Source organism: Microtus ochrogaster, chromosome 2 (genome assembly GCF_000317375.1).
Source record: "Microtus ochrogaster isolate Prairie Vole_2 chromosome 2, MicOch1.0, whole genome shotgun sequence".
Lineage (NCBI taxonomy): Eukaryota > Metazoa > Chordata > Mammalia > Rodentia > Cricetidae > Microtus > Microtus ochrogaster.
In genome coordinates, this window is record NC_022010.1 from 28,283,275 (window position 1) to 28,302,380 (window position 19,106).

Genomic DNA, 19,106 nt, shown 5'->3' on the forward strand with positions numbered 1-19,106 from the left:
AGTTCCAGGACAGGCTCCAAAACCACAGAGAAACCCTGTCTCGAAAAAACTAAAAAAAAAACTAAAAAACTAAAAAAAAAAAAAAACTAAAAAAAAAAAAGTTTCTAGCACCCCTTGTTTTCCACCAGTTGGCTCTGGGTCTCTGTGAGAAAGGAGTGAAGCCACCACGCTCTCCAGGCTCCCAGTCTGTTCCACATTTTCTGGCTGTGACATGGTTTGATATCCTTACTCCATGATCTCGTTAGTTTCCTATGAACGTCTGTTTTCTGGTTAGCATTCCTGGGGTGTAAAGAAACAGGTTATCTTTCCTCACAGCGCTCAGCCTCCCACAGTGGGGCCAGTCCCCCAATCCTTGTCACAGCATGAAGCCCATGGAACGGAGTCTTCCATACCTGGGAGCCATAAAAGCCAACTCCTCGTTGAGTGCCCAGTTCCAGGTGGCTTCCGTGACAGGTGTCTGAAGGTGACTGGCCATGTGTACAGGCCAGGGGTACTGTGAACAGTTCCAGCATTTATAAGGTGCTTGAAAAGCAAAATGACAGAAAGGAGGTTGGATCTGGAAAACCTCTCTTTCGAGTGTCACTTCACTGCCCCATCAACCCCGTCAGCCCCAGGGCTCGCCACTGCATCTGGAGCCCAGGCTGCAAGATGACAGCGACTTCCATCACTCTGGTGGGCTTACATTGTCTCCCCCCCCATACTTGACAGTTTAAAAAAAGAAGTGATGGACATGGGACATCAAAAATGAGGGGCCTGGAAGTAGGGATGTGTACCTCCCTGCAATGATGGTAAAACCGGGCACACCAGAGTTCCTGGTTCCTCACGGCCCACTGACACCTTGGCAAACACGAGAGTGAGTGCTGCTGTATTGTCCTGAAGCTGTGGCTCTCAACTTTCCTAGTGTTGTCCCCTTTAGTATAGTCCCTCATGGTGATCTGATTGCTGTTCCGTATACCCCTGTGCAAAGGGGGATCTCGACCCACAAGCTGAGAAACACTGTTCTGGTGTATCTGAGGCACCAACATTAAAGCACCTACCAGCTTTTGGGGTGGCCTTTTCCTGTTCCCGGAGCTTGAGCCGCTCCTGGTGGATTTGTGCTCCGGTCATGAGCTGGTACTCTGGCGGCTCTGAGCTGGTGTTCCTCTGCACCAGCCTCAAGTCCTGCTTGTCCATGAGTCTGATCACATCGGCTCGGTGCATCAGTCCCAGGTCACTGCCTTTTTCATCCAGGACGCGGATAATCCGCTCACTGATTTTCCTTCCAGTGTTAGTAAAAGCATCTTTCCTCTTCTGTCTCTTCTCACTGTGGGCGTCTCCAGCAGTACTGAAACCTTTGGCAAAGGTGAGATGCACGAGCTTCGTGGTGGAGGCAGCAAGGGACAGCTGTGCCGGGTCTGGCTTCACAATGGGTTTTCTGAAACATCTTCCAATTGAGGTTTGCAGCGTTAGCCTCTTCAGAAGAACAGCCATCCTGATAAAGTAATGGGGAAAGTGTATTACCACACAATCGATGATGCCGTGGTCTGCTAGTATGGCACAGTGTGGTGCAGGCGAGGCTGCGGCGCCTTACGGCACACAGATCACCAGATCCACGCATAGGAAGGCAACAGCAAGGCATGGCCCCTTGACGGCTACCATCCCTAGTGCAGCTGGTGACCAGACTGAGCACCACGGCACGACTCTTCACTCTCTACCTTTGCTTTCACATTCGTGACATCTATTCTTTCCTAGATCCTACAGTACCAGCTCAAAAGTCAAGTATACCTAAGGGTTTGTTTACAAGGATGAAGTAGAAATGTCATTTCAGGGGCTCCAGACATGGCTCAGAGGTTAAGAGTCTCATCCTTTGGTAGAGCACCTGGGCGGGATTCCCAGCAATCATACGGTGTCCAAATGTTCAACTGTAACTCTAGTTCTGGGGATCTGACACCCTCTTCCGGCCTCTGAAGAGACTGCACACATGTGCATATGTACACAGATACATATGCAGATAAGCACTTGTAAAATATAAAAAATACACACACACATATATATAGGCACTTTGATTTTTTTTTAATGCTTCTTTACCACAGTCAAACAATAAAAAGTGCTGTTCTCACTTCTCATGGTTCTTCTTGTGCACACCTTTAATCCCAGCACTTCGGAGGCAGAGTGGATCTCTGTGAGTGCTAGGCCAGCCTGCTCTACACAGTGAGACCCTGTCTGAGGAAAAAAAAAATCACAAATTCATAAGAATGTATTATTTAGAATTCTTTACTGGGGACATGGGAATTTGGCTCAGTGGTAGAACATTTGCCAAAAACGTGCAAGGCCCTGGTTTAATCCTCAGCTCCCAGGACAGGCTCCAAAACCACAGAGAAACCCTGTCTTGAAAAACCAAAAAAAAAAAAAAAAAAAAAATCCTCAGCTCCCAAACACAGCAGCAACAATCTTGGAAAATCTTTGCGTAGAAACAATGTACTGAGCGGCCTATGCAGAAACTGGTGCCATCCTCCACCCACGAGCAGCTAGGATCTGTTACAAAGTAGCCAGCAGACACTGCCTGCCCAGCTTCCGTCTTTTTAACATGACAGTCCGGCCCTGACAGCCCTTTCTAGACAAGATTCTTGGGTTCTAGATTTCCCTGAACACTTTGTAATTTTGTTTGGCGGTGATATTTCACTTACAGTTTGGCAGCATGAAGGGGCTCTCCCTAGCCAGTTGCATGATTTAAACATTAAGGAAAACGGCTGTAATTCCCTTCAACATGCTGAAAATGCAAACATCTCTTAGGCTGAAGTTCCTAGCAGTCCAAATCCCCACCTGAAGTGGTCAGCTTTTGACCATACTTGGGCACAAACCCAGCTTACGGTGGATAGTCATCACCCCTCCCCTAGAGGTTCTATGCGCGCCCAGCTTTAGTCCTGGCGTGTGACTTCTCCCGCCTCCATCTCTGGGGCTGGAGAGCTCCCTGGGAAGTTGCTTTGTGCAAATAAACTTGCTTTTAGTTTTTAAATTGGGCTTGACCTGACTTACTCTGTCCGATACAGAACACCTGTTAGTTTGTACCTTCTTCTGAGAAGCGGTCCTCAGGACACGGCACTGCACCCTGCAGAAGTCTAATTTATTATTAATGGACACCTGAGCTGCTTGGGCTCAGGCTCTTATGGATAAGGGACTGATTACCATGTGACGCCCGGACTGTGTTCTTCACAAGATAGTGATGATGGGGCTGCAAAGACGTCTCTAGAACAAAACGTAGGAACGCTTAATATCCAGCTTCTTAAACAGGGGGCTGTGTAGCTGGATGTGGCAGTTGATTCAATATCATGTCCGAATGAGCAAGAATCAAAAATTAACTCACAAACACCTGCACAATGAGCCCATGGTGCTTCCACCAGCATCTACTCATGCTGCAACTAGCAACTCCACTGTAGCCTTTGTCCTCAACACAGCCTGATCTATGGCCACACCACAGTGAGCTTGCCTGACAGCATCAAAACCCACAACATGCTTCGCACCTACTTTGCGTCAGAGCACAGAGCACCAGCAAATGCCCACTGCCTCAAACACCTCAGTTCAGATTCAAGGCTACGGCAAACTACGAACTGCAAAGTGCTTACGGTTCACAACTTTTATTAAGTATGAAACAAATTAGTCTACCTCTGAGCTGTAACGTATTACAATGTCTTGTTTTAAAAATTGCTATTTGAGTTGCTTAGTTTTCTGAAATAATAATAATAATAAAATGAATTATGGCTTGGGATTGGACAGGCTTTCCAACAATTTTTGAAGGATCCTAAACATACTAATGGTATTTATCACTTCATAGTCACAAGCCCTGACATCCTGACACCTATTCACTCCAGAAGGAATGGGCTCGAGTAGATTCAATATACTGTGGACTCAACTTTGGCCTCCACCATAAGTATGGATTCTCTCACCCCCACTTTCAGGAGTTTCAAAAGTCCGGGCACGGCGACGCGCGCCTTAAGTAGCAGCACTTTGGAAATGAAGGCAGGTGGGTCTCTACAGAGTAAGCTCCAGGACAGCCAGAGCTACATAGTGAGACCCTGTTTCAATAAAAGACAAAAATAAGGAAAATAAAAAATCCTCACAAGGTGTTCTAAGGGTGGGCAGCGGGCACGCCCACCCGAAGGACACGGCCACCAGGAAGCCAGACACACACTCCCTCCCCCCAACGTCCCCAACCCCTATGTCGTGCGCGTGCGCACCTGCGCGGCGAAAATGGCTGGGATTGCTTGTTCAGTGGCTCGGGAGCGCGGCAGCTGGGTTGGGTTCTGAAGCCTGGGGGCGCCGTACCCCGTCCGCCCTGGGTGTTCTACACACTGTCCCCGGGACACGTCCTTCCGCCTCAGCCCCGCACCGCCGAGTCCTCACCTTAGCGCTACTCGGGCAGGGGACGGCGAGAGGGAGGAAACGGCAGATCGGTACACGGGCTCCGCGGAAGGACCGCGCCGGCTTCCGTAGCAGGCGGGACTTCCCGAGTCCTTTAAAGGGAAGGTGCCACCAGCAGTCGCGGTTTCCGCTTTTAGGATAAAGTCCCGGGGGGCGGGGGACGACGGAAGTGCAGAAGTTCTGAGGAAGAAGTTGAGGATATTGCTACTTACCTTCTGCTGCTCAGGAGGCGAAGAGAACGTTAAAACGTGAAGTCCCAAGCGGGCCGGTGGTGGCCGTTCCTTTAATCCCAGTACTCAGGAGGCAGAGGCAGGCGGAGCTCTGTGAGTTCGAGGCCAGCCTGGTCTACAGAGCGAGTTCCAGAACAGGCTCCAAAGCTACAGAGAAGTCCTGTCTTGAAAGACCAAAACCAAGCAACATACAAACAAAACCCAAAGTGAAGTTCCTGGAGCAAAGTCACTGTATCACTTGGGTCAATTACATTAATAGCAGTATTAACGAACTATCAAATGCCTCATAAATGTGTTCCATAAATGTCTGGACTCCACTCTGGTATGAATACTGCCATAAGAGCAATCAGGCTAGTGAGAACTCTGGGTAGCCAGGAGTAAGCCTCCCTGCCAAGACAAGTGATGGATTCAGGTTCCAGGGCTGTCAGAACTGGGAGAAATCGCAGCTCATCCACAGAGCTGGGGAAGAGGGCAGATGGGAACTTCACGGTCTGTGTTACACCTGCTGGCTCTTGGGGTCCGCACCCCTGCAACCAGGCCATTAACTGTCCTACTTCGGCGTTAGTCCCTGCTTCTCTCGGTTCTCAACAGGGGATTCCTAAGTGGTGGTATTTACATTCTTTTTGTGAAGGGAAACCATTGTATTTATAGGCTGCGTGTTAAATATGACAAGACTTGTCTTACTTAATTCTCAACAGATAACCAGGGTAATACTTGATTACAGCTATTACGCTTGCATCAGAGGAAACTAAGGCAGCCTTAAATAGCTTCTCGAGAGCCACATCTAAGTCTCCTTTTCCCATCAAATCACAGCCTCTGGCACATGAACCTTGGATCTGTGATATGGCAAAACCTGAAGCAATTCTGTACGACCAAAAGACCAGTCTGGGGCCTGCATGCCGGTCATTTCCAAGTGAAATGAAGAATTAGAGACGCGTTTTCTTCTGCTGGGATTAGTCCTTGATGGGAAGACGGAAGCACAGCTGTGCAGATACCTCTGGGTAGACAGGTCCACTACGGCCACATGCGCCTGTATTTACGACAACATTTGCCACACTTCAAAGCACTTAATGTGTATCAAGTTAGTTTAATCCTCCAGACACCCTCGTGAGCTACTGCTGTCATTACCCATTTCCTAGACGAGGGGACAGAAACATGAAGACACTATATGACTTGTCCCGACATCACGCAATTAGCAATGCAATGACTGTAACATGAAGGCTGGATATCTCAGTGGTTAAGAGGGTATTTCTCTTGCAGAGGCCCTGGGTTCTGTTCCCAGCACCCACAGCTGCCTGTAACTCCAGTTCTAAGGAGCCCAAGGCCCTGTTATATTACCCTGGAGGCACCTCCGTGCACGCGGGTACATGCAGACGTGCAGGAACATACACACACACACAAACAGATCAAAATAACTTTTAAAGATTCTAAAAGGAGAAAAAAAGAAAGAGTGAAGGGGACTGGCGAAAGAGTTCAGTGATGGATCATCTTTGTTTGTTTGATTGATTGATTGATTGATTGATTGATTGATTTAGGGTGTAGAACCTAGTACTCGCTAGGCAAGTGCTCTAACTCTGAGTTAAATCCCTAACCCCAGAGCAAGAGTACTTGCCCAGCATGTGCAAGCCCCAGTTTCTATCCTGGGTACTTAAAAATAAAAGAAATGAAAAGAGGGGAAAGAGAAAAAGAAAAGCTGACCCAAGCAGCCTGGTGCCGTATTCCTCCATAGTACTTGTGCTGGAGAAGAGACACTGCTCTGTGGAAACGCTAAGTCCAATGGACACAAGGAAACAGAAGCATTTACTGTGCAAACAAAGGGCTTACAGTTTGATAAGATTATTGTTTAAGAAATTTAACCAGACAGACATCCCTGGTAACTACTTTACCTGCTCAGCATCTTGCTGTAGCCTTCTTTGAAGGCCATGGGACCTAGCAAATGGCTGGAGCAGCTGCCACCATTAGCTGTCCTAACACCTACATGATGGTGGGTTTTTTAAAAAATGTTGTTTGTTTTATTCTCTCTCTATGCAGTCCTGGCTGTACTGGATTTCCCAAAGTAGACCAGGAAGGACATGAACTCACAGAGGTCCTCTGTCTCATACAACGTGAACAACAAGCAGCGTGCCCTGCTTGACCTGTTGAGCGCTGGGCGAGAAGGTGAGTGCTACAGCGCTGGACCTAGGATAGCGGTTTTGCTTTTGCATGCCTGAGAGAAGTCAAGTCAGACAAGAAGGAGGAATGCTGCTATAGACACGGCCTTAGGACTTGCACCCCCACTTTCCCCTTCCGCTCCTGAATCCCGTTTTAGCCTCCAGGAAATGGGATGTAGTCTATTTTTTTTTAAAAAAATCTGATTTTTAAAAATGTTTTTAATGTGCATTGGTGTTTTGCCTGCATAGATGTCTGTGTGAGGGAGTCAGATCCCCTGGAACTGGAGTTACAGACAGGTGTGAGCTGCCATGTGGGTGCTGGGAACTGAACCTGGATCCTCTGGAAGAGCAGCCAGTGCTCTTAACCACGGAGCCATCTCTCCAGGATGTGGCCTATTTTCAGGAGACATCGGGAGCAATAGGTTCAGCTTGGTGGTGGCAGGATTTGGAGACTCTTGAATGAAGACAACAAGCACCCTGCCTTGAGGCTGTCTTTCTCTCACCTATCCCCCAAGGCACAGTTTCTGATTTGTCTGTCAAAAAAGAACTTCAGATTCTTTGGACAAATATTGGAATATTGGGGGTTTCTGTCTGTATTAAGCCTTTCTGGTACCATTGCTGCCTCTGTTACATTTCTCACCGGTAACAAAGCTGTCTTATAGCTCCAGAAAAAGTCCTGTCAGGATGAATGTTTAACTAAGAGATGGCAGGTCTATAAGTCCTCAATATTTTTTTTTCCAAATTTCACTTTTATTTAAAAGATCTCGCTGGTCAGTGGTGGCACATGCCTGTAATCCCAGAACTCAGGAGGCAGAAGCAGGTGGATCTTTGTGAATTTAAGGCCAACCTGGTCTATAGAGTTAGTTTTAGGACAGCCAGGACTACACAGAGAAACCCTGTCTCAAAAAAACTAAAAACAAAACAAAACAACAACAACAACAATAAACCCCAAAGCAAAAAACAAAAAAGACCAAAAAAGGTCTCCATGGAAACTCTTTCAAAAATTCTGTCTCAAATTAATTTCAGAACAAGTGGTCCTTACACACCAAAGAGCGTGACACTGATGTCCACAGCAAGCCTGTCAATGAGTCCAACCTTTCAGAGGAGCGGCTAGGCCACCCACAGCAGCCAGGGCACCAGAGAGGGTACCTTGGGACAAGGTGGCGAAGAAAGTCTGCACAGACACCAGCAGACACTCCCTCTTGCTTGGTGACTAGGGACAGTCACAGTTTTAAAAGCAAACCACATACTAGTGCAATTCTTGGGTTTCTTTTGAACTTGTAGAGATGCTGTCAAGTCTGCATGGGTTCGGGGCAGTAACTCTGTCAGTATAGCGTGGGTCTAATGGCTGAGAAGACACACATTCACCTTCTGCCTGCTGCTATGGTGAAAGGGATGCAGGAAACAAGGTGTGCTGGGGCGGGGGTAGGCTTTGACCAAACGTTAGGAAAATCATTCAAAATTTCCTGAAGATGACCGGCTCCATCCAATGAGACGACTATCACAAATCCACGAGTCTGTTATCATAAACTATCATGATAAGTCTTCATGTTGACTGTTTACTCTCAGGTGGGACCATGGGTCACTCACTCCAAACACCAATGTGCTGAATAAACAAGACAAAACAAAATAAAAACACCAGTAGGTTTAGCTGTGCTTTCAACGTGTGTGAGACTTGAGAATCGTCCTCTGTGTGACACATTTGTTCCGTGACTACTTAGACAGGTCCCCCCAGGAGACCTGGAGAGCATCTGGTGGTAGCCACACCTGTCTTTCAGCCCTTCATGTACCCTAAGACTATAAATCAATCCAGAATACACCTCTTCATCATGTATAAAGCCCCTCACAGCATCACACTCCAGATCAAGTATTTCTTTTGTAAAAAATTGATGACATCAATTATTAAACCACGACCATATCTGTAAATGAGCACAATAAGTGTGTCGGAGTCTACACAGCATGATGAATTTTTCAAAAGCTATCATGTGCATTAAATGCAATGTTTACATAAGGAGATGCATTTCTCTTCCATGCATAGTCTTTTTGCACAACCAAATGAAAGAGAAAATGGGTTTGAAATGTCTCATTTGGAAAAGCAAGGTGGTGGGTTTTGGAGTGACTTAGCTAACTTTCATCACTGATGTGTGTGCACACGCACACACACAAGCACGCACGTGCACACATATGCACAAATGTGTAGGACCAGTGGATCAGAGGTCAATGGTGGCTATTGTTCCACAGGTGCTATCCTTTTGACAAAATTTGACAGTCTCTCATTGGCCTGGATCTCTCCCACTAGGCTAGGCTGGCTGGGCAGGAGGCCCCAGGATCTTCCTGTCACTGCCTCCTCGGCACTGGGATTACAAGTGTGTACCACCACACTCAACTCTTTATATGGGTGCTGGGAATTGAACTCAGATCCTCATGCTTGCCTGGCAAGCACCGTATCAACTGAGCTATGGCCTCAGAGCCAACTGTGTTCAGTTTTGAAACTGTTAAAGCGAGTAGTTCCCACTGCTCACATCACACAGAACAATGAGGACAGGACGATAAAAACTTAGAAGACATTCCATATTCTTTACTGTGGTGGTCACAGCAAAACACGACCAACATATCACCTAGCACTTACACTTCACATAAAGCACAGCACTGCTTTTCGATGCCATGTGACAGCGTCTGGCTCCTCGCTATTTGAGGAGGGCAGGTCTGCCAGTAAGTACATTGATGATGGAAAATCTGGACCGTCACTCTCCTTGAGGCAAATAGAATTAGAGGCCAATTACTCTCCTTTCCCAAGTTCCTGGGGTGTGGAGTTTTACATGTGAGCTTGCAGAGAAGACTGTCCGCTGTCCATTGGAGTCATTGTTTAACACTCCCCCCACAAAAAACTGCTAAGTCCTCCCTGGCAAAGATTTTAAAGGCGGCTTTGTTGGCAGCCCTATGCATCCACGGCCCTGCCAACATGGAAGTGAAAACTGTGTTTTTCTTCTTTCTTCTTCTTTTTTTGCAACAGTAAATCTACCAATTTTACAGTCAGCTGAACAGCAATAGATTGATTTGTGTAAAGTCTGCGCTCACAAAGGAAACCTGGACTTCAGTAGCTTGAATGCCTGCGTCTGCCACGTGATCCTTGACGGGTAGACACTCTTACAACTTGCTCTAGAAGGACGCAGGCAGGCCACTGTCACCTGCTTCTCGGCCCAGGTGCTGACCCCTCAGGCGGCAAGGGGCCTCCAGGCAGGGTGGCAGCAAGGCTGGGCCTTTGTGTAGGACAGAGAGGCCTTTTCCAATGCAGGAGCCAGTTTTCTCCGGCAGCCTCTGGAACCACAAGAATGGGGAGGTGAAGGTCACCTTCTGGGTCGCAGTGGGTTAAATTTAGTTAACGTCGGAGGTTACAGCTTCTAACAAGGGCTTCAAGAAAACTTATTGGAAGATGCAATTTGTTCCTTCTTTGTCCATCATTTTTTTTTTCTTACTCTATTGAGAGTGACAGCTTAACAAAGTTTTGTGCTTGCTGGGGGTTTTCATCCATCAGCGAATAAAGGGCTGTGTTCCTAAAAAGAGACGCAGGTGGAGGGCTGTATAAAGCGTCCATGATTTTCAAATTGCGAGCTTTAAAATAGGCTCCCTGCGTGGCTAAGTCAAAAATAATCTACGAGGGATGTTGAAGAAAGTCCTCATTAGAAATGGAGGGACAATCCAGCTGAGGGAGAAGCTCCGTCTTCTAGAAGATTCTTTGTGTGTTTTTTTTTTTTCCTCAGTCGTCTTAGGATAGAATTTCTAGCTATTTAGAAATTCCAAGGAGCTTCCTTTACATTTCCCTGGGGTCTAGTCTAGTTCTCTAAACCAAGAGCTTAATCCTGGGCAGGAGGGTTTCTTTCTGGTTTTGCATTTCTATATAAGCCAACAAAGACAGCTATAGATCTGTGAACAGCTCCTCTCTTCTCTCTCTTACAATTTATTTTATTTAATTGTATTTGTATGTGTACATGTCTTTTGCCTGCCTGTATGGATGTGCCCTGTGTGTGTGTCTCATACCAGTGGAGGCCAAAAGAGGGCTTCAGATCACCTAGAACTAGAGTTTCCGGTGGCTGTGAGCCACCATGAGGGTGCGGGGGATAGAACTCGTGTATGCTGGGAGAGCAGTCAGTGCCCTGAGCCACTCAGCGTCTCTCCAGCAACGATCCCACAGTCTCTATTCAGGGATGGACTGCTGTGGAAACTGTCTGGACACACCGACGTTCAGTGGGAAATGTGAAATTACCCGCTAACGTTGAGGTCCTTCATCCTACCCAAGCCCCTGGTACTACCACACGTTTCTCTCGTCAGGAGCCTTGCCCGGATGAGGTCCGTACGTTTGTACAGTATTTAGGTGGATATTCATTTATATAAATAATGGATATTTTAACGCCCTGAACTTGGATTCCCAAGCCATGCTTTCCTTTGCTCAGCAAAGTAAAGTAGTGTGCGTTTGAAAGCCATTTGTCTCAGGTAGGGCTAGAATTTGTTTAGTTATTGTTTGGGGTATGAGATGTTTTGTGTGAGGGAATCTTCTGGACACCTAAGTTTGCCTCTTGAATGAATACAAAATTTTTTATACTTAGCGTTTTAAAAGGCTTGTTATTTTTATTATTTTAATTCTGTGTGAGCATGTATGTGTGTGTTTGTGTGTATGCCTGTATGTTTATTTGTGCATATGTATGTGTGTAGATGAGCATGTATGTATGTGTGTGTAAGAGTGTGTGTAAGTGTGTGTGTGTGTGTGTGTGTGTGTGTGTGTGTGTGTGTGTGAGCACGTGTGTGAAGGTTCCCAAAGAAGACAGAGGCATCAATCCTTCTGGAGTTGGAGTTACAGGCAATTGTGAGATGCCTGCCTGGGTGCTGGGAATTGAACTCTGGTCCTCTGGAAGAACAGTATGTGTTCTGAGTTACTTCTTCTGCCCCTGTACTTACTGTTTTTTAAAACTTTCTTTTTTAAAAAAATTGTTTTTATTTTATATGCATTGGTGTTTTGCCTACATGTATATCTGGGTGAGGTTGTCAGGTCCCCCCAGAACTGGAGTTACAGACAGCTGTGAGCTGCCGTGTGGGTGCTGGGAATTGAACCCAGGTCCTCTGGAAGGGCACTCAGTGCTCTTAACTGCTAAGTCGTCTCTCTAGCCCCCTTGAATACCTTCTCTAATAATGTTCTTATTTTCTGTAATATAACATAAGATCTCTGAAGGGCAACATCATTACAACTATATCATTATAAGGTGGCATTACAACACCATCATCCCTGAGTTAAATGCTGCTGTGCTAAGTGACCATGATGTCATGGATTTTAAACTTGTGATTCTTTTTATGTATTGTTTATCCTTTTCTGCCATTACACCATCGGCTTCCTCTTATTGCTTTTTTTCCAAAAAGTATATGTGTGTAGAGAGGTGGTTTATGCACAGTGGTGGAATGTAGGTGCAAAAGGAGGCAAAGACTTCAGATTTACAAGTGGTGTGAGCCACCTGGTGTGGATGCTGGGACTTGAACTGGGGTGCTCTGAAAGAACACCAAACGCTCTTAACAAATGAACAATCTTAAAGGCCTCCCTCTTCTCATGATTACATCTACCTCGCTAGCTTTGTTAGACACTCCCTCCCCTGCATTTCTGCTTAGAGTCGAGTTTAGTCTCCCCCATCTAAGGCAAGCTCCTGTTCTACTTCAAATCAACCCACACTTCCTGCCAGGACGAGGTCGTCATAGCAAAGCTCCATGCCTGTCATCTCCTTCAGACAACAATGCAAACCAAGAATGCTTCAGGTGGCCATTCCGTCCAGAGAATGACCTACGGCAGTCACACTTCAGGTTCCAAGAAGTGAGTTTATGAAGTACACAGCAAGCTAGCCGGGCGGTGGTGGCACATACCTTTAATCCCAGCACTCGGGAGGCAGAGACCAGCGGATCTCTGTGAGTTCGGGGCCAGCCTGGTCTACAAGAGCTAGTTCCAGGACAAGCTCCAAAGCTACAGAGAAACCGGGTCTTGGGGACAAAAAAAAAAAAAGTATACAGCAAACAAAAGCAAAAGAAGACCAGGCAGAGTCTAGATGGCTTCAACTCAGGTGCTTTTGCTGTCAACAGAGCCAGCGACGCTGAGATGTCATCCTGGGTGCCCACCGACAGGTTTTCAGTGACAGCCTGGCATTCTCACCAGGGAGGAGCATCTATTTCTTGTTCCTACCACAAGCATTTTATACCACGGAGTCAGGAATAGCAGCTCCTGTTGGAAATGGTTTGCCTGCAACTGTTCTTAAGCACGTAATGCTTTTGATAGCTGTAGCTACCTGGTGTTTTTCTCTTTCTCTGTTATAGCGCCCACAGCCAGGCTGCTCCAGGCGGGTGAGCCTAGTCTTAGAGACACTGAATGTCATAGTTCATGAGACCTGGGAAGCAGTTGGACTTCTGGGCAGCCAGTTCACAGCCTGGCAGTTTGCGAGCATGAGGTGAGAGATCAGTTAAGTGGAGAGGAGGTATTTGTGACAGAAATACTAGCTGGAAATCTGTCTTTCTCTTTGCCAGGCTTTGGCAGCGCATGCCTGTGTCCAAACCATCCTTCCAGGAAGGCATGACCCTGTGCTAGGGGAATATGGCAGTGACTCTGAGCATGGGTGGTCTACCTGCAGCCCCACCCCTGAAGACAGGCGACACTCCCTCCCCAGCAGACCTCAACAGCAATGACTCCCCAACGAGTGGTGGCGCCCCATGAGCCCTCTCCCATCTGTGTTGGAACATCGAGTGGTCTTTTGGACTTGACCTTGTGTGTAGGTCTAGAGTAGAGAACTGTAGTTTTGGGAATTCCCGAATGCAGTGGCCACGCCATGTCTAGAAGAGAGCATCTCAAAGCGCCTCCTCCTTTGTCTTCAACTCCAACATGCTTTGCGCTCTCTCTTCAGTGATGTCCCTGGAGTCTTGAGAAGAGAAGGCGTGATAAAGATGCCCTGTTTAGAGTTAAGCACCCAACAGTCACTTATTCTCAGCACTTGGCCAGTTATCAGTTTCAGTATTAATCACTGTCCATTGCAAAAGTAAGTGTTTCTGACCAAAGCCGAGAGAACTAATTTATGTGCGTAGTCATGAATCTTTAGAAGGCAGTTTGACAACATGTTCATTTAACAAAACAACCGAAGTAGGTTCCTCCCTGGGACCTATGACTTCCCCAGGCACGGGTTTTTGATCAGGTTTACAGTACTAGGCATTAATTCCCTTCTGTGGTCTAGTCCTCAAACCCAATAAAAAACAATCAGTTACCCCTCGGCATTTATGCCACTGCTGCTCCGGTCATATATACTTTATAGCAGGTGGGTAGTGTAGCATACCCCATTCATTACTGGACTAAACCATTTATGGTTTCTCCCCTCCAGCAGCCTAAATAGCACCTTCTAAAAGCACAAGAACTAGCCACAAGTGAGGAAATTTCCTTTCTAGTTTCAACTTGATTTCTCCATGTCTCATAGCTAGCTATGAGTCACATTCAAGTTATCATTATGGTTGTCTGATGCTTAGCTCTTACAGAAAGGGTTGGCAGGTGCAGAACTTACCATGGAGACCCTCACACTGAACTTCAGCATGACTGCAGGGGGGTTCTGGGATGGGCAAGGCTGAGATGCAGGTGAACTTTGTGTCTGATGTAAGCCTGACATCTCTACAGAGGTACTCGTCCTATGCTATATGTGTGTGTGCATGCGTTGTATGTTTGTGCACGCTCCTTCTCAGCCATGACTGTCTTTGCTGTCTCTCTGCTCCGCACTCTACATGTGGGTAGAATTTTAGGTCAGCACGAGACAGATAGCTCTTGAAGTTTTCTGATTGCATTTTCTCTAGCCATTGGTAGATTTGTTGTAGTGTTGATGCTGACATTGGCTGCTGGGACCCACATTCCTTCAAGAAGTTCTCAAGCAGGGCTGGAGAGATGGCTCAGAGGTTAAGAGCACTGGTTGCTTTTCCAGAGGTCCTGAGTTCAATTCCCAGCACCCACATGGTGGCTCACAGCCATCTATAATGAGATCTGGCGCTTTCTTCTGGTGTGCAGACATACATGCAGATAGACCACTGTATATATAATAAATAAATGAATTAAAAAAAGAAGTTTTTAAGTGAGTTCTGGCACGGTGGGGCGTACAGGGTACCTTGTTTAATCATCTCTGGGCATCCAGACACTTTCATTTTGTTAGGAGGCGAGAAGAAGACGGGAAGCTGGTGGGCAGGAGACATGCATTTGGGGGTGGAGACCAAGCCAGCAGAAGAGAACCACGTTCCCAGAGGCTCCACGTTTGATTCCCACGTGGAGGTCGCAGCCCAGCCCTTGCTGGGCTTTGCAGGGTTTATTTATACATTTTAATCTCCTTTTTAGTGTTCCTCCTCTCTTGGTAACACTCTGGCTTTGCTGAAGTAGCATTTAAAAAAAGAAAGCGGTAATTATTAACTGCATACCAGATACAGGAGTGAGAATGAGCCCAGAACAAAAGCCTTCGTCCTTCTGCAGCCCACCCCGCTGCTTCATGGGGATCCGGACTCCTCTCAACTTTAGCAGGCTTCTCGGAATAGAGAAGGTTTATATGCCATGCAATCCTACTGGAGTTTGCCTTTGCAGGGTCACGTTCTGACGTTTGCACTCTCTGGGTTTGTTCCTTGCTCTTCACACGGTCCTGGGCCCAGGTGGAAAAGGAGGTTTAGGTTGGATGTTTGACCCAGAGACGAATATCTCTTCTCAGGCTCTGAGTTCTTCTCTTCTTCCCTCTCCTCTTCTTCCCAGTTCTGCGGTGGAGCATTTCGGCGTGGGAATGCTAAGGGCAGTATCAGAAGTCTGGAGATCCCCCCACTCCCCCCCGGCAAGACAGGATTTCTCTGTGTTGCCCTGGTTTTCTTGGAACTCACTCTGTAGACCAGGCTGGCCTCAGAGATCTGCCTTCCTCTGCCTCCTGAGTGCTGGGATTAAAGGTGTGCATCACCACTGCCCAGTCAGAAGTCTGGAGATTTAACCTCAAGCTCTCAAGACATACCCAGGGGCTCTTTGTGGCAGTTGAGTGAGAGACTCAGAGAGTGACTGGCTGGCGTGGAACCCATGGTGAGGACGAAGGCCTGACCAACACTCAGGGACACGAGAATGATATAATGTTTCTTCCAATCCATATGATAACATGGGGTTTGCTGTTGCAATAAACAAAACAGGATTCTCTTTACTACTCATAGGGAAGCATTCTTTTGGGTAGCAAACTGTGGCACAAATTAAAGACCGGTATTTGTATTCTGTATTATCCAAAAATGCAGGGAAAGTGTACACTGGAGTTGTGTCTTTTGAATTCAGCTTCCAAGGATCCATCCATGTATAGGACTGGGGATCTTTAGCATGAGGCAATGATATCCTTTCTGTATAGGACAATGGAAACCAACAATTAAAAAATGCACACATATGGGTTATTTTAAAAAGGGAAGAGGCCTGGTCTACATCTAGAGAAATGGCTCAGCAGTTAAGAGCCCTGACTGCTCTTGCAGAGGACCTAGGTTCAGTTCCCAGCACCCACACGACAGCCTCCACCACCGGTAGTTCCAGTTCTAGGGGATCCAGTTCCCAGCACCCACACGACAGCCTCCACCACCGGTAGTTCCAGTTCTAGGGGATCCAGTTCCCTCTTCTCTGTTGACACTGCACCCATGTGGTGTAAATTCAAATATAGAGGTAAAAGACTTATACACATAAAGTAAAAATGGACAAATCTTACACAATAAAGGAACATGAGCCAGGTGGTGGTGGCACACGCCTTTAATCCCAGCACTTGGGAGGCAGAGGCAGGCAGATCTCTGTGAGTTCGAGGCCAGCCTGGTCTACAGAGCTAGTTCCAGGACAGGCTGCAAAGCCACAGAGAAACCCTGTCTCGAAAAACAAACAAACAAACAAACAACAATAACAACAACAACAACAAACCCAAAACAAAACAAAAAAGGAACATGAAACCCAGAGGGATGAGGGGATAAGGGTGGATCTGGGTGGAATTAGGGAGATGTATTGGGGGGTATGACCCCAATACATCGTAGGGTTTTCTCAATTAGTAAAAATATTTTAAGTCTTTAAGAGCATATTTACTTAACATTTATTTATCCTTAAAGAATGCAGTTACGGGCTGGAGAGGTGGCTCAGTGGTTAAGAGCACTGCCTCCTCTTCCAAAGGTCCTGAGTTCAATTCCCAGCAACCACATGGTGGCTCACAACCATCTGTAATGAGATCTGGTTCCCTCTTCTGGCCTGCAGGCGTACATTCAGACAGAATACTGAGAATACTGAATACATGATAAATAAATAAAATAAAAAAAAAAGAATGCAGTTACATTTATCTGGCCCCTTCTGCTGTAGGGCCCACTTCTTTTCCTTCTGGAATTCACATTGTCTTTGCACAGTCATACCTGTTCATCAGTATGTGGAAGAAATTAAAAATTAAAGAAGTTTTTAAACATTTATTTTTTTTCTTTAAAGATTTATTTTTTTATTAGTTGTGTGTGTGTGTGTGTTTGTGTGTGTCTAGGTATGTGCCCATGAGTGTAGGTGCTCACAGAGGTCAGAGGAGTCTTGGGGCTGGAGCTGGAGTCACAGGTGGTTTTGAGCCTCCTGATCCGGCTGGTTGGGGACCAGGTGAGCCGTCGGTGCTTTTTACAGCTGAGCCTGTCTGTGCAGCCGCTAAAGACGTGCTTGAAGCAATGGGCGTGCAAGGTTCTTCATTATCCGCCCCCCAGTTTCCAGTTATCTCACTACAGCTCTGTCAGACCTTTATTTTCAGTGACTCATTCTTACTGAGATTACAGGTTTTAATATTCTTTTTGCATTCACAGTTTCGTGGTTTATGCATTAAGGTCGCGAATCACTTCACAATGGAAAGACACTCTGAGAATGCGTCACCAGGCACTCGGTCGTTGCACAAACGTTCTAGAATATGCTTACACAAATAGCCAGCTGCACACCTACGAACCACGGTGGTACCCACGGTCAGTGATGGACAGAGAGGTAATTTGGCACTTGGCTATGTTTAATGGGATGGTGCAATTGTCATATCAGATATGACTTGCTAGAACAGATTTTAGGAAAGTCAACTTTGGGTCGGAGGGTAACCCAACAGTAGAGAGCGGAAGTGAGTTCCCTACCCGATGGCGGGCATCACCGGCTGGAGACATCCTGTGTGCTCTCCTCGGAGGCTATGGAGACAAGAGGATGCCGTGAATGCTGGTCGGGGTAACCCTACCCATGAACATGCAAATGGTACAGTGGCCTCTTGCTTAACATCTGGTGAAGGAATACTGAGTGCACATATGTGAAGGTTAAAGCGGAGAGAAACATAGGCATGTGAAAATGTATCTAAAATGATTTGAGTAAATCATCAGCCAAGCAAGGGCTCTCACGGACGGCCGTGCAAACACACACTCATGTCCCAAGTCTCCCTCTCATCTCTGCCCAACTCATTCTTGGTTGAGGCCACTGAAGACTAAATTTAAGCAGGTTAAACAAGAGCTTTGCTCACTAAGCCTGTCAGAGACGTGTTAAAACAAATCATGATGGAGGTGGGAATTACTTCCGGAGTGAGGCTGTGTTGTTGAGCACGGCTGTGATGGGAATATTCTCATGACTGTCAGTACTCCATGGAATGCTGACATTAACGGCTTTGTCTAGTTTATTATATCCGTAACCTGGTAACTCTTTAGCAGCCCTTAAATAAGGCTTATATCACTTTTTCTTGTTTGCTTGTGTTTTTTGTTTTTCAGGACAAAGTTTCTATGCATAGCCCTGGCTGTTATGGAACTCACTTTGCAGACAAAGCTGGCCTCAAACTCACAGATCTGCCTGCCTCTGCCTCCTGAGTACTGGGATTAAGAGTGTGCATCATTATTTATGGCTTGCTTTTGTACTTTCTGATAGAGAACAGAAATTAATGGACTTGAAATGATCTGAGAATAAGAGTTAGGATAAAACTTATAGTGTGGCTTGGGAAGGTTTTATGTTTCAGTCGGGATTTCTTTAATGTTTGGATAAATTACAGCCATTCAACCAATAACAGAAATCAAACAGCCCCACTCAGTCCGGAAGCACTCAGAACATTCATATGTGATTCTGGCAGCTAGCCACACAGCATAGAATGCCACAGGCCTTGCTCCAAGAGACTTGCCCAATCAGAGAGATTTTTATCAGGCTTAGAGGAGGGAGCAGAGGCATCAAAGACGCCATCTTAGTAACATGTCATCTTGGAAGAAAGCTAGTTGGCAAGACAGCATGGAGTGTATTCCAGCTGGGTACGCTGTCTCCTGTGGAAGGACT

The 19,106-nt window shown here is 46.5% G+C and overlaps 1 protein-coding gene across 4 annotated transcripts in view; it reads right to left on the reverse strand.

The window, feature by feature from the left end:
• The window catches only part of Mtif3 (mitochondrial translational initiation factor 3), a 7,211-nt gene extending 2,776 nt beyond the window's left edge, over positions 1-4,435 (reverse strand). Inside the window, exons 1-2 of one of the 4 annotated variants that reach the window (XM_026788108.1) lie at positions 4,381-4,435; positions 1,038-1,471 (exon numbers count right to left, since the gene is read on the reverse strand). In XM_026788108.1, the coding sequence (XP_026643909.1) occupies positions 1,038-1,470 (433 nt within the window). In that variant the 5' untranslated portion in view covers position 1,471; positions 4,381-4,435. Of the gene's footprint in view, positions 1-1,037; positions 1,472-3,923; positions 4,029-4,097; positions 4,188-4,214 lie in introns of those variants that run through there. The other 3 variants (XM_026788102.1, XM_005344702.3, XM_026788110.1) reach the window with 3 other exon arrangements.
• Between the last annotated feature and the right edge of the window lie 14,671 nt (positions 4,436-19,106).